The 15,711-nt window shown below is 48.4% G+C and overlaps 1 protein-coding gene across 1 annotated transcript in view; it reads left to right on the top strand.

Annotated features, from left to right (window-relative positions):
* LOC135509245 (receptor-type tyrosine-protein phosphatase F-like) overlaps window positions 1–15,711 on the top strand; it is a 626,176-nt gene that overhangs the window by 491,279 nt on the left and 119,186 nt on the right. Inside the window, 2 exon segments of the mRNA XM_064929741.1 lie at window positions 4,572–4,883; window positions 7,693–7,886. Coding sequence (XP_064785813.1) covers window positions 4,572–4,883; window positions 7,693–7,886 — 506 coding nt within the window.

The raw sequence follows: 15,711 nt of genomic DNA, 5'->3' as shown, positions 1-15,711 counted from the left end.
GTCACGCCCTGGTCTATATTTATTATATTTATCTTCATTTATTGGGTCAGGCCAGGGTGTGACATGGGCTTATTTGTGGTGTGTTTCGTCTTGGGGTTGTGTGGGGTGTCTAGCATAGTCTATGGCTGCCTGAGGCGGTTCTCAATCAGAGTCAGGTGATTATCGTTGTCTCTGATTGGGAACCATATTCAGGCAGCCATATTCTTTGAGTGTTTTCGTGGGTGATTGTTCCTGTCTCTGTGTCTTCACCAGATAGGACTGTTTAGGTTTTCACGTTTCCGTTTTGTTGTTTTTTGTATTGTTCGTGTTTTTTCGTTCTTCAATAAATATGTCTCAAAAGTACCACACTGCATTTTGGTCCGCTCCTCCTTCAACAGAAGAAAGACAATACAGAATCACCCACAACAGGACCAAGCGGCGTGGTAAGGAGGCAACAGCCGCGGGAGAGGAGCAGGAGCAGCGTGACAAGACTTTCTGGACTTGGGAGGAAATCCTCTCGACGGGAGAGGACCCTGGGCTAAACCAGGGGAGTGTAGCCGCCCCAAGGTGCAGCGAGAGAAGGAATGGACATGGGAGGATGAACTGGACGGTAAAGGACCCTGGGTTCAGCCTGGAGAATATTGCCGTCCCAAGGAAGAACTGGAGGCGAAGAAAGCGGAGAGGCGCTGGTATGAAGAGGCAGCACGGCGACGCGGTTGGAGGCCCGAGAGTCAGCCCCAAAAATTTCTTGGGGGAGGCTCACAGGGAGTATGGCTACGCCAGGTAGGAGACCTGCGCAAACTTCCTGTGCTTACCGAGGGGCTAAAGAGACCGGGCAGGCACCGTGTTATGCTGTGGAGTGCACGGTGTCTCCAGTGCGGGTGCATAGCCCGGTGCGGTACATACCAGCTCCTCGTTTTGGCCGGGCTAGAGTGGGCATCGAGCCAGGTAAAGTTGGGCAGGCTCGGTGCTCAAGAGCTCCAGTGCGCCTGCACGGTCCGGTCTATCCAGTGCCACCTCCACACACCAGTCCTCCGGTGGCAGCTCCCCGCACCAGGCTTCCTGTGCGTGTCCTCGGCCAAGTACCACCAGTGCCAGCACCACGCATCAGGCCTACAGTGCGCCTCGCCTCTCCAGCGCTACCGGAGCCTTTCTCCTCTCCTGCGCTGCTGGAGTCTCCCGTCTGTTTAGCGCAGCCAGAGCCTTCCTCCTCTCCTGCGCTGCCGGAGCCTCCCGCCTGTTCAGCGCTACCGGAGCCTTTCTCCTCTCCTGCGCTGCCGGAGCCTCCCGCCTGTTCAGCGCTGTCGGAGCTTTTCTCCTCTCCTGCGCTGCTGGAGTCTCCCGCCTGTTTAGCACAGCCAGAGCCTTCCTCCTCTCCTGCGCTGCTGGAGTCTCCCGCCTGTTTAGCGCAGCCAGAGCCTTCCTCCTCTCCTGCGCTGCTGGAGTCTCCCGCCTGTTTAGCGCAGCCAGAGCCTTCCTCCTCTCCTGCGCTGCTGGAGTCTCCATCCTGTTTAGCGCAGCCAGAGCCTTCCACCTATACAGCGCTGCTGGAGTCTCCTGCCTGTTTAGCGCAGCCAGAGCTGTCAGTCTACATGGAGCAGCCGGAGCTGCCAGTCTGCATGGAACAGCCGGAGCTGTCAGTCTGCAAGGAGCTGCCAGTCTACAAGGAGCTGTCAGTCTGCAAGGAGCTGCCAGTCTGCAAGGAGCTGTCAGTCTGCAAGGAGCTGCCAGTCTGCAAGGAGCTGTCAGTCTGCATGGAGCTGCCAGTCTGCATGGAGCAGCCAGAGCTGTCAGTCTGCAAGAAGCCACCAGAGCTGTCAGTCTACATGGAGCAGCCAGAGCCGCCAGTCAGCATAGAGCAGCCAGATCCGTCAGTCAGCCAGACTCTTCCAGATCTGCCAATCAGCCAGACTCTTCCAGATCCGCCAGTCAGCCAGACTCTTCCAGATCCGCCAGTCAGCCAGACTCTTCCAGATCCGCCAGTCAGCCAGACTCTTCCAGATCCGCCAGTCAGCCAGACTCTTCCAGATCCGCCAGTCAGCTCAGCGTTCCAAGGGCAAAAAGTACTTAGCATTTGATGACAACCAAGCTAGCTGCTCAGGCTTACATACTTAGAAAGAGGAGATTTCCGTGATTAAAATGGCGTTCGACTTCAAAAAAATCTAAATATACACATTGCGAGATATTTGACAGACATGCCTATATTTCCCCGATAGTAAACAATGGGAGGACCGCAGAGTTCCAATATAATTATTTGTTGTTTACATTTTAACTGTAAAACAACGTGAGCAGGTCTCATTGCCAACAATAGCGAAGCAGGCATTGTGACGTTGAACAATAAGCTGGGAATAGAACGTTTGGAAGGCGAGTTGGTGGCACGGTGCTCAATATAACTAATAGGAGCTGGCAGGGTGAAAAATACACGAAAATAAGGCCTGTTTTTTCGCTATTACGCCAAAAAGATGGCAAGCAGCTGGGAAATATGGACATATTATGAAACTGGGCTCCACAGCGGACGCAATGAGCTAGTTATTATCAGAAAACAACGTTGTTAAAAATTTTATGTGTTATTACCAGCCTACTATCTACACGGATTTCAGAGCACTCTCGTCTGAGTGTACCAGAGCGCAGAACAATTAATTTACGAGCGCTCAATATGGCCGGTGTCAGTAAACGTCGGGGAAAAAAGCATAATTAAATTGTTTCCAGCACAGTTAGTCACCAATGCTCTGGTTAACACGAAAACTCTACTAGGGCAAGTAAAATGGTCTGAGTGGTCGTATTTGTATTTGTAAGTAGCTTGGGTGCTTGTCTGCCGTTTTAAGGCCAGATCGCTCAAATCAACCCTACTCTTCGGCCCGAACGTCCAGTGTGCGCTCCGAGAGTGAAACGGTCTGAATTTACAGACTGACAATCTGACAATGCTCTGAATTTATGAGCGTCAAGTTGTACAGCGCCATATTGTCTATTCCATCCTAACGGAAACCCTGAGGGTTTTTCATGGAATGGAAACACCATAATATTAATCAAATGAATGAAGCAAGTACCAGTCAAACGTTTGGACACACCGACTCATTCCACGTTTTTCTTTAATTTTACTATTTTCTACATTGTAGAATTAATAGTGAAGACATCACAACTATGAAATAACGCCCGTCTCCAGCGTGCCCTGCATTCTGTAGTACAGACATTATTACCACGTTACCGGGTTATTACCACATTACCGGGTTATTACCACATTACCAGGTTATTACCACGTTACCAGGTTATTACCATGTTACCGGGTTATTACCACGTTATTACCACATTACTGGGTTATTACCACCTTACCAGGTTATTACCACATTACCGCGCATTAGGTTATTACCACGTTATTACCACATTACTGGGTTATTACCACGTTACCGGGTTATTACCACGTTACCACGTTATTACCACGTTACCGGGTTATTACCACGTTACCAGGTTATTACCACGTTACCGGGTTAAACCCACGTTACCAGGTTATTACCACGTTATTACCACATTACCGGGTTATTACCACGTTACCGGGTTATTACCATGTTACCGGGTTATTACCACGTTACCAGGTTATTACCACGTTATTACCACATTACCGGGTTATTACCACATTACCGGGTTATTACCACGTTATTACCACATTACCGGGTTATTACCACGTTACCGGGTTAATCCCACGCTAACGGGTTATTACCATGTTATTACCACGTTACCAGGTTATTACCACGTTACCGGGTTAATCCCACGTTATTACCGAGCTGTAATGTAAAGTGCTACCGAGGTCGGTGGGTGAAACCTGGTCTCTTAGCTGACACTACTTAGACGACTGGTTATGGTGACTGTGTTAACACACCAGGGGGTTGCATTAGCTTTCAGAAATCTGAAGTGCAATGCTATTTGGCTAGCAGCCACATGATGCATGGCCATCAGAATGTTTATCATAGCGAGTAAGTAGCTGGCTACATTTCTTAATGTTGTGCTTCAAGTTAATGTTGCATTGTATCTTCCTATCGGAGAAACTACACGGGACGGACACATCAGGCATAGGTGATCGGGTCTGCTGATAGAATGCCTGTTTGATTGGTCAAGACGAGTGCAAAGATATTTTATCGGAGTGGAGAAGTGCAACTTTTTACGTGATCGATTCTGAATGAACCGTGAGTGAAGCCAAGCAGACGTTGCGATAAGAAGCATTTCAGACTTGCGTTTACAAAACAAAGCAAGATACATTTTTTCTGCGTTTTAAAAAAAAATCTTTCCCTTTCTGTGCAAGACATGCAGAATCCTGCGTTATTGCGACCTCTGCACTCTCTTACATCACTCATAGAGACGAGAGTACAGAATACAGCTGAGGGCACAGTGATCAGTCCACACACACACACACCTTATTTACATATATCTACATATAAAAACAGACATAGTTATTATATATCTGATTGAACCAATCTCTCAGTCCAGAGTCTGTAGCCCCTCCCTTCCCATCATTGGTTATGTTGTTATTTTAGTTGGGTTATTATTTTAGCTTGATGCCTCCCTCCCCTGCTCGTTCCCTCTCCCCTCCCCCTTTACAGCCCCCTCCGCCCCCCCTCAGGAGGTGCACCTGTCCAGTCTAAGCTCCACCTCCCTCAAGGTGAGTTGGGTGGCTCCGCCCGCTGCGTCCCGCCACGGCGCCATCGTGGCGTACACCGTCAGCTACCAGTCCACCGGCAGCGCCAGCGAGGACCCCGAGCGCCGCGATGTGTCGGGGATCGGAGCGGACGCCTCTAGTTATGTGCTGGAGGGCCTGGAGAAGTGGACAGAGTACCAGGTGTGGGTTAGAGCTCACACTGATGTGGGCCCAGGCCCAGAGAGCGCTCCGGTCAGGATCAAAACTAAAGAGGACGGTAGGTTCTGGTTCTGAGTTGTGCCGTCGTCCTCCCTGGGTGAAGCTCTTCTACTCCGACGGACTCCTCCTTCCGTCCGTCTCTTTGGCTCTCCTGCCGTAATCTTCCCTTCTCTATTTGTCCCTTGTCTTTAACCGTTTCTTGTCTCAACTGGTTTCTGCTGGTCTCTACTGGTCTCTACTGGTTTCTGCTGGTCTCTACTGGTTTCTGCTGGTCTCTACTGGTTTATGCTGGTTTATGCTGTCTTCTGCTGGACTTTACTGGTTTCTGCTGGTCTCTACTGGTTTCTGCTGGTTTATGCTGTCTTCTTATGCTATTTTTGACAGTTCTCTACTGGTATATACTGGTCTCTATTGATCATAACTGGTTTTTACAGGTTTCTACTGATCTCTTCTGGTATCTACTGGTTTCTACTTGTCTCTTCTGTATCTTCTGGTATCTACTGGTCTCTTCTGGTATCTACTTGTTTCTACTGGTCTCTATTGGTCTTAACTGGTTTTACAAGTTTCTACTGGTCTCTTCTGGTTTCTATGTGTCACTTCTGGTTTCTACTACAGGTACGGCTGCACATCTCTTCTTCATGTACTCTATACTGGTGATCTATCTTTTCTCTCTATACTGGTGATCTCTCTCTTCTCTCTATACTGGTGATCTATATTTTCTCTCTATACTGGTGATCTTCTCTCTATACTGGTGATCGCTCTCTTCTCTCTATACTGGTGATTTCTCTCTATACTGGTGATCTCTCTATTCTCTCTATACTCGTGATCTCTCTCTTCTCTCTATACTGGTGATCTCTCTCTTCCCTCTTCTCTCTATACTGGTGATCTCTCTCTTCTCCCTATACTGGTGATATCTCTCTTCTTTCTATACTGGCGATCTCTCTTCTGGTCCTCTCTCTCTGTGTTGACCTTCCTCAGTGACTTTCAGACTTGCTATACAGGGTCAGGGCTCATCACCCTCAGCGCCAACTCTTTTTATTACTTCATCCCTTCTCTTCTCCATGTCTTCTTCGTCCTGTGGTTCTGTCCTCGTGCATAGTTCCCGTCTGGCTCTCCCTCTGAGCCCTGGAAACTGGAACACAACACACTTAGTCACGTCTGCTTTTCCCACTTCTTTATATTGTTCGGAGCATGATGGAGTGTTCCTAGGAGGCAACTCTCTATAATTAATGTGTTTGAAGTTGCAGCTACACAGCTCATTGCTGTAATTAGAGGTTTTACACACACACACACACACACGAGGCTGGCGGTAACGAGGCATCCTATGGGCAGCAGTCAGATCTTTACGCATTCCTCTGTGGATTTAGCCGCATTTTTAAAACCTCTTGAATGTTATGGCAACATTTAGATTTACGCCTAAATAGACATACCCAAAAGCACTCGTTTTTTTTTTTTGAGATTGGCATAAACAATAACTAGTAAGGCTGCATAGTTCTAGAAAGGTCTGGAACTCACCTTTTTGGGTAAAACAAAATAGTTCTACATTGCTGAGATGTATTCACTTTTGAGGACACAAGCTCGTGTACAGCGTACAAATATTAGGACAATATTTAAAAAAATGAATATTGGATTTGTTCAAGTTCCTGTTCAACAGTAGTGGGGGAATATGCCACCTTTTGAAATGACTAAAATGCTTTTTATTTATTATTTTTATTTATTTATTATTACATTTAGAACCGGCCACATCAAAATGCGCCATTACCACCTGGATTCAGTAGCAACACTTGGAATGGTGTTTTTTAACATTGGATAAAAGTAGAGACTCAGAGCGCGATCATAGTACATCACACACTGCAGTTGAGGAACAATGGAGAAGTAATTCTGCTTTGAAAGTTGATAAACTTGTAACCCTCACTTTTGAGAAAATGTCCCTTGAATGTTTTGGTACACCTACTGGAGAGTTCTCCTTTTCTACACCAACATTCAGCATCGTTCACGCCCTCTTAAGCTTTAGCTCCACCCATTCAGCATCGTTCACACCCTCTTAAGCCTTAGCTCCACCCATTCAGCATAGTTCACACCCTCTTAAGCCTTAGCTCCACCCATTCAGCATTGTTCACACCCTCTTAAGCATTAGCCCCACCCATTCAACATCGTTCACACCCTCTTAAGCATTAGCCCCACCCATTCAACATCGTTCACACCCTCTTAAGCCTTAGCTCCACCCATTCAGCATCGTTCACACCCTCCTTTAGCTCCACCCATTTAGCTCCACCCATTCACACCCTCTTAAGCCTTAGCTCCACCCATTCAGCATCGTTCACACCCTCTTAAGCTTTAGCTCCACCCATTCAGCATCGTTCACACCCTCTTAAGCATTAGCCCCACCCATTCAACATCGTTCACACCCTCTTAAGCATTAGCCCCACCCATTCAACATCGTTCACACCCTCTTAAGCATTAGCCCCACCCATTCAACATCGTTCACACCCTCTTAAGCTTTAGCCCCTCCCATTCAACATCGTTCACACCCTCTTAAGCGTTAGCTCCACCCATTCAGCATCGTTCACACCCTCTTAAGCTTTAGCTCCACCCATCTCTTTAAGGATTCACATGTGAGGCCATATGCTAAACAGAGTGAGTAAGGCAGTGACCAGAGACCTCATGGAGCACACTTCCTGAACAAACAGACACGCGTATAAATTAGTAAAGTTGGGATTTTCGATTGGTAGCTAACTTATCTAGTTGTCGGTTCACTACCAGTGCTTTCTCCTTCTCCAGTGCTCAAAATCACCAGACCTCTTGGCATTTTCTTTCCCTGTTTTCAGATATATAACACTTGCTTTTTTTCCTCCCCCCTACCACAGTGCCAGGTGCCCCTCCCAGGAAGCTGGAGGTCGAAGCTGTGAACTCTACAGCCATCAGGGTAACGTGGAAGGCCCCCCTGCCAGGGAAGCAGCACGGCCAAATCAGGGGCTACCAGGTCATCTTCTCCAGGCTGGAGAACGGGGAGCCACGCGGTCAGCCCAACATCATGGACGTAGCCCTGCCTGAGGCTCAGGTACTGTCCTCCAACGCTCTCTTGTGTTTTTCCTCTTTTCTTTATCTCAATCTCTCATTTTCCTTTCGTCGTTCTCTTGATCCCTCTTTTTTTGTTCATCTCTCTCTCTCTCATTCCCCACCTCTCTATACCTCCTTTCCTCTCTCGCGTCCCCTCTCTCTTTCTCTCTCTCTCTCTCTCTCTTACTCATTCTCCCTCTCTCTCTCTCTCTCTCATTCCCCACCTCTCTATACCTCCTTTCCTCTCTCGCGTCCCCTCTCTCTTTCTCTCTCTCTCTCTCTCTCTCTCTTACTCATTCTCCCTCTCTCTCTCTCTCTCTCATTCCCCACCTCTCTATACCCCTTTCCTCTCTCTTCGTCCCCCTCTCTCTCTCTCTCTCTCTCTCTCTCTCTTCTCTCTCTCTCTCTCTCTCTCTCTCTCTCTCTCTCTCTCTCTCTCTCTCTCTCTCTCTCTCAATCATTCTCTCTCTCAATCATTCTCTCTCTCTCTCTCTTCTCTCCCTCTCTCTCTCTCTCTCTTCTCTCTCAATCATTCTCTCTCTCTCTTTACTTCTCTACCATTCTCAAACATCAACCCTCTTCTTCTTTAAATGTTCCCCTCTCTCCTCTCTCTAACCTGTCCTCTCTCTCTCTCTCTCTCAATCATTCTCTCTCTCTCTTTACTTCTCTACCATTCTCAAACATCAACCCTTTCCTTACCACTAGAGCAGGGAACAGATGTGGAAATGTGTCTGTGTTCACAACTCCATTTATTTATCACAATCCTTCTCTTCTTCTTTAAATGTTCCCCCCCCCCTCCCTTCCTCTTCCTTAACCTGTGCCACTTGACTCCCAATTGCACTCGGAGCCGTATCCCCTCAGAGATTAGTGTACTGCAACCAGGTTTTATGCTAATGCTTCACAGCTGTTAAATATTTCATGTATGTTTTACATCAGAAGGGCTTAGTGGGATCGATCCTGTTCCTTTGTGGCTGAGGGTTAATACATGTTACTACACTGCCTTGTTACCCCTGGTCATACGTTATATATATTCTCTCTCTCTCTCTCTCTCTCTCTCATTCTCTCTCTCTCTCACACCCTCTCTCTCTCTCTCTCTCTCTCTCTCTCTCTCACACTCTCTCTCTCTCTCTCACTCACACCCTCATTCTCTCTCTCTCTCTCACTCACACCCTCATTCTCTCTCTCTCTCTCTCTCTCTCTCTCTCTCTCTCTCTCTCACTCACACCCTCATTCTCTCTCTCTCTCTCTCTCTCTCTCTCTCTCTCTCTCTCTCTCACACCCTCAATCTCTCTCTCTCTCTCTCTCTCTCTCTCTCTCTCTCTCTCACTCACACCCTCGTTCTCTCTCTCTCTCTCTCTCTCTCTCTCTCTCACTCACACCCTCTGCTCTCTCTCTCTCTCTCGTTCTCTCTCTCTCTCTCTCTCTCTCTCACCCCTCGTTCTCTCTCTCTCTTCTCTCTCTCTCTCTCCTCACACCCTCATGCTCTCTTCTCTCTCTCACACCCTCATTCTCTCTCTCTCGCACTCTCTCTGCTTTCTCTCTCACCCTCTCTGTCTCTCTCTCTCTGCCACCAAAACCGATTTACCCATGTTGCATTAATGCAGGGAGATGAAAACGAACAGCTCTAAGTCTGTAACCCTAAGGATTTGCAGATTCATGAATATCTTTAAACAAGAGGGGACCTTTGGTTTGTACTCAGGGAATTAAGTTGCGTGAACACGCGTTTGTTTTGTTCGTTGTCTCGACACCCTTGTTGCCCCCGTATAGCATCTCATTTATACATTCTCTCTCTCCTCTCTCTCTCTCTCTCTCTCTCTCTCTCTCTCTCTCTCTCTCTCTCCTCTCTCTCTCTCTCTCTGTCTCTCTCTCTCTCTCTCTCTCTCTCTCTCTCTCTCTCTCTCTCTTTGTGCTTGCTTGCCTGCTAGCCACTAGAAGTCATTGGCTAGAGAATGCCATTATGGAAGAGGAAGCCATGTTAACTCACCTTAGGATACTAAGGTATTACTAGAGCAGTCAACAGGATATCACAGTCTCAGGTTTAGGATAGGATTAATGCTGATTGGTTATGTTCAGGGTTAAGGTTTAGGATAGGATTAATGCTGATTGGTTATGTTCAGGGTTAAGGTTTAGGATAGGATTAATGCTGATTGGTTATGTTCAGGGTTAAGGTTTAGGATAGGATTAATGCTGATTGGTTATGTTCAGGGTTAAGGTTTAGGATAGGATTAATGCTGATTGGTTATGTTCAGGGTTAAGGTTTAGGATAGGATTAATGCTGATTGGTTATGTTCAGGGTTAAGGTTTAGGATAGGATTAATGCTGATTGGTTATGTTCAGGGTTAAGGTTTAGGATAGGATTAATGCTGATTGGCTATTGGTTATGTTCAGGGTTAAGGTTTAGGATAGGATTAATGCTGATTGGCTATTGGTTATGTTCAGGGTTAAGGTTTAGGATAGGATTAATGCTGATTGGTTATGTACAGGGTTAAGGTTTAAGATAGGATGAATGCTGATTGGTTATGTACAGGGTTAAGGTTTAAGATAGGATGAATGCTGATTGGTTATGTTCAGGGTTAAGGTTTGGGATAGGGTTAATTCTGATTGGTTAAGGTTTGGGATAGGGTTAATTAAATTCAGACATGAATAACCTTTTGATTACTGGCCCAACACTCTAACTACTATTGTGTGTGGAGGGCACAGTGTTCTCAGCAGTGACTTCCTGTTCTGTAGATTGTGGATTAAATCCCAGCTCTGGACACTTAAAAAAGCGGATTTAACAAAGTGACATCAATAAGGGATCATAGCTTTCGCCTGGTTTAATGGGGGCAGCGATGTCAGGCGCAGGAGAGTGAACTTGGTATAAAACGGAGCTGTTTAATGAATATACAAAAACTCAGAAAACCAAAGTATACAAATTAAAATAAGAGGGGGCAAAACCCGGCGCATCAATACAACAACAACCAATCACCGACCAGGACATGAGGGGAAACAGAGGGTTACATTTTTTTATTTATTTTACCTTTGTTTTACTAGGCAAGTCAGTTAAGAACAAATTCTTATTTTCAATGACGGCCTGGGAACAGTGGGTTAACTGCCTTCTTCAGGGGCAGAACGACAGATGTGTACCTTGTCAGCTCGTGGATTTGAACTTGCAACAACATGTAATTGATGGGATTGGAACCAGGTGTGATGGTAAACAAGACAAAACCAATGGAAAATGGATCAGCACCCAAATAAGGAGAGGGACCGACTACGGCGGAAGACGTGACACCCGGTCAGTCTATGTCAGGGAAAGAGCAGGTGTTCTTAATGTTTTGTACACTCAGTGTACTTAACCTAGTACAGTCCCACTACGATCATTACCAGGGTCAGTGGTTTTAACCTGGGATCACTACTAGAACCTACAGTCCCACTACGATCATTACCAGGGTCAGTGGTTTTAACCTTCATCAATGTTTTACCCTTCATTAGAACCTGTGTGTGTGTGTGTGTGTGTGTGTGTGTGTGTGTGTGTGTGTGTGTGTGTGTGTGTGTGTGTGTGTGTGTGTGTGTGTGTGTGTGTGTGTGTGTGTGTGTGTGTGTGTGTGTGTGTGTGCGTGTGTGCGTGCGTGCGTGCGTTTGAGCAGGTGTAAATCCCACTCGTCGATCATGGAGCTGTCTTTACCTCTTAAGCTCCGTTACAAATCGCTCAGCGCTCACAGGAAGACAAAGCTGCTGCTCCAAATTCCCTCCATTTATTTTTAGATTTTGTTTAAAAAATATAATGTAACAAACCGCCCCCCCATCTACTTTAGTGACTATGTACCATTTGGTTTTGAAGCAGTCTATCAACATTTCATCAACATGTCGTTGGCTACTGAACCAGCCTGACGATATGAGACTGCTGTGATAAAAACCCATTGTTTATTTCTCTATGATATGGAAGATCTGATAGTCGGAACTGGTCGTGACTGGTCGGAACTGGTCGTGACTGGTCGTGACTGGTCGTAACTGATCGTGACTGGTCGGAACTGGTCGTGACTGGTCGGAACTGGTCGTGACTGGTCGGAAATGGTCGTGACTGATCGTGACTGGTCGTGACTGGTCGGAACTGGTCGTGACTGGTCGTAACTGATCATGACTGGTCGGAACTGGTCGTGACTGGTCGTGACTGGTCGTAACTGATCATGACTGGTCGGAACTGGTCGTGACTGGTCGTGACTGGTCGGAACTGGTCGGAACTGGTCGTGACTGGTCGTGACTGGTCGTAACTGATCATGACTGGTCGGAACTGGTCGTGACTGGTCGTGACTGGTCGTGACTGGTCGGAACTGGTCGTGACTGGTCGGAACTGGTCGTGACTGGTCGGAACTGGTCGGAACTGGTCGTGACTGGTCGGAACTGGTCGTGACTGGTCGTAACTGATCGTGACTGGTCGGAACTGGTCGGAACTGGTTGTGACTGGTCGTGACTGGTCGTGACTGGTCGTGACTGGTCGTGACTGGTCGTAACTGGTCGTGACTGGTCATGACTGGTCGTGACTGGTCGGAAATGGTCGTGACTGGTCGGAACTGGTCGGAACTGGTTCTGTGACATTTTTACAGTTTTACAACTCTAGCACAGTTACAAACTAAGACTCCTCTATTTGTTTGTTTTTTACAATAACCTGCATAGTAGTCAGAATGTCTCTGCCGCTTGCTGAACGGGTTTTTATTGGTTGTCTTGACGTCAGTGACACAGGCTGCGTGACCTGTTTGTTGGAACTCCTATCAACATCTCTGGTGAGGCTGAATACGTACCACAGAACAGGCCTAATTAAAAGAACCGCGATGGAAGAAATGGAAAAATGTTTGGCAGAGCATGTACTGCAAATTACGTACGCTCCGTTCCTCGCCCTCCTTACTCCAACTCCACTCAACTCGCATCCTATGCAGGTGTGTGTGTGTGTGTGTGTGTGTGTGTGTGTGTGTGTGTGTGTGTGTGTGTGTGTGTGTGTGTGTGTGTGTGTGTGTGTGTGTGTGTGTGTGTGTGTGTGTGTGTGTGTGTGTGTGTGTGTGTGTGTGTGTGTGTGTGTGTGAGAGAGAGATACAGTGCTATGCTTCAGTAACTCTGTGGCCTTGCCTGCCTCAGCATGGAGGAGAGATGAATGAAGGAAATGAACAAGGGCAGGAGAGAAAGAAGAAGCACCATCTCAGCTTGTTTCTCTCTGTCAATCAAAAACACTCCTTCCTCTCTCCACGTCTCTTCCTTCCTCTCTCCACGTCTCTCCCTCCTTCCTCTCTCCACGTCTCTTCCTCCCTCCTTCCTCTCTCCTTCCTCTCTCCACGTCTCTCCCTCCTTCCTCTCTCCACGTCTCTTCCTCCCTCCTTCCTCTCTCCACGTCTCTCCCTCCTTCCTCTCTCCACGTTTCTTCCTCCCTCTTTCCTCCCTCCTTCCTCTCTCCTTCCTCCCTCCTTCCTCTCTCCATGTCTCTCCCTCCTTCCTCTCTCCACATCTCTTCCTCCCTCCTTCCTCTCTCCTTCCTCTCTCCACGTCTCTCCCTCCTTCCTCTCTCCATGTCTCTTCCTTCCTCCCTCCTTCCTCCCTCTTTCCTCCCTCCCTCTCTCCTTCCTTCCTCTCTCCTTCCTCTCTCCACTTCTCTTCATCCCCTCCTTCCTCACTCCACGTCTCCTCCTTCCTTCCTCTCTCCCTCCTTCCTCCCTCCTTCTCTCTCCCTCCTTCCTCCCTCCTTCTCTCTCCCTCCTTCCTCAACTCAGCCGTGTCATCACATTTGCATTCCTCCCCATTCAAAATAGCGTGATCCGTTCGTTCCACAAAACAAGTCTCTCTCGCCTTCTCTCGCTTTCTCTCTCTGGCTCGCTCTCTCTCTTTCTCTCTCTCTCTTTCTCTCTGGTAGCAGCAGGGGGAGGTGACAGGGCTAGCGTAGCAGTGTAGAGTGGTAGTAGCAGGGGAGATGACAGGGCTAGCGTAGCAGTGTAGAGTGGTAGTAGCAGGGGAGATGACAGGGCTAGCGTAGCAGTGTAGAGTGGTAGTAGCAGGGGAGATGACAGGGCTAGCGTAGCAGTGTAGAGTGGTAGTAGCAGGGGAGATGACAGGGCTAGCGTAGCAGTGTAGAGTAGTAGTAGCAGTGGGAAATGACAGGGCTAGCGTAGCAGTGTAGAGTGGTAGTAGCAGTGGGAGATGACAGGGCTAGCGTAGCAGTGTAGAGTGGTAGTAGCAGTGGGAAATGACAGGGCTAGCGTAGCAGTGTAGAGTGGTAGTAGCAGTGGGAGATGACAGGGCTAGCGTAGCAGTGTAGAGTGGTAGTAGTGGGCTAACGTAGCAGTGTAGAGTGGTATTAGCAGGGGGAGATGACAGGGCTAGTGTAGCAGTGTAGAGTGGTATTAGCAGGGGAGATGAGAGGGCTAGCGTAGCAGTGTAGAGTGGTAGCAGCATGGGGAGATGACAGGGCTAGCGTAGCAGTGTAGAGTGGTAGCAGCAGGGGGAGATGACAGGGCTAGCGTAGCAGTGTAGAGTGGTATTAGCAGGGGAGATGACAGGGCTAGCGTAGCAGTGTAGAGTGGTCGTAGTGGGCTAACGTAGCAGTGTAGAGTGGTATTAGCAGGGGAGATGACAGGGCTAGTGTAGCAGTGTAGAGTGGTATTAGCGGGGGAGATTACAGGGCTAGCGTAGCAGTGTAGAGTGGTATTAGCAGGGGGAGATGACAGGGCTAGCGTAGCAGTGTAGAGTGGTAGCAGCAGGGGGAGATGACAGGGCTAGCGTAGCAGTGTAGAGTGGTAGCAGCAGGGGAGATGACAGGGCTAGCGTAGCAGTGTAGAGTGGTCGTAGTGGGCTAACGTAGCAGTGTAGAGTGGTATTAGCAGGGGAGATGACAGGGCTAGTGTAGCAGTGTAGAGTGGTATTAGCAGGGGGAGATGACAGGGCTAGCGTAGCAGTGTAGAGTGGTATTAGCAGGGGGAGATGACAGGGCTAGCGTAGCAGTGTAGAGTGGTATTAGCAGGGGAGGCTTCGTAGCAGTGTAGAGTGGTAGCAGTGGGAGATGACAGGGCTAGCGTAGCAGTGTAGAGTGGTAGCAGGGGAGAGCAGGGGAGAGGGGAGAGTGACAGGGCTAGCGTAGCAGTGTAAAGTGGTATTAGCAGGGGAGATGACAGGGCTAGCGTAGCAGTGTAGAGTGGTAGCAGCAGGGGAGATGACAGGGCTAGCGTAGCAGTGTAGAGTGGTATTAGCAGGGGGAGATGACAGGGCTAGCGTAGCAGTGTAGAGTGGTATTAGCAGGGGGAGATGACAGGGCTAGCGTAGCAGTGTAGAGTGGTATTAGCAGGGGGAGATGACAGGGCTAGCGTAGCAGTGTAGAGTGGTAGCAGCAGGGGAGATGACAGGGCTAGCGTAGCAGTGTAGAGTGGTATTAGCAGGGGGAGATGACAGGGCTAGCGTAGCAGTGTAGAGTGGTATTATCAGGGGGAGATGATAGCGTAGCAGTGGGAGATGACAGGGCTAGCGTAGCAGTGTAGAGTGGTAGCAGCAGGGGAGATGAGAGGGCTAGCGTAGCAGTGTAGAGTGGTAGCAGCAGGGGAGATGACAGGGCTAGCGTAGGGCAGTGTAGAGTGGTATTAGCAGGGGGAGATGACAGGGCTAGCGTAGCAGTGTAGAGTGGTATTAGCAGGGGGAGATGACAGGGCTAGCGTAGCAGTGTAGAGTGGTATTAGCAGGGGGAGATGACAGGGCTAGCGTAGCAGGGGAGAGCAGTGTAGAGTGGTATTAGCAGGGGGAGATGACAGGGCTAACGTAGCAGTGTAGAGTGGTATTAGCAGGGGGAGATGACAGGGCTAGCGTAGCAGTGTAGAGTG

This window comes from Oncorhynchus masou, chromosome 3 (assembly GCF_036934945.1).
Source record: "Oncorhynchus masou masou isolate Uvic2021 chromosome 3, UVic_Omas_1.1, whole genome shotgun sequence".
Lineage (NCBI taxonomy): Eukaryota > Metazoa > Chordata > Actinopteri > Salmoniformes > Salmonidae > Oncorhynchus > Oncorhynchus masou.
This window is presented reverse-complemented; position numbering and strand designations above follow the sequence as displayed.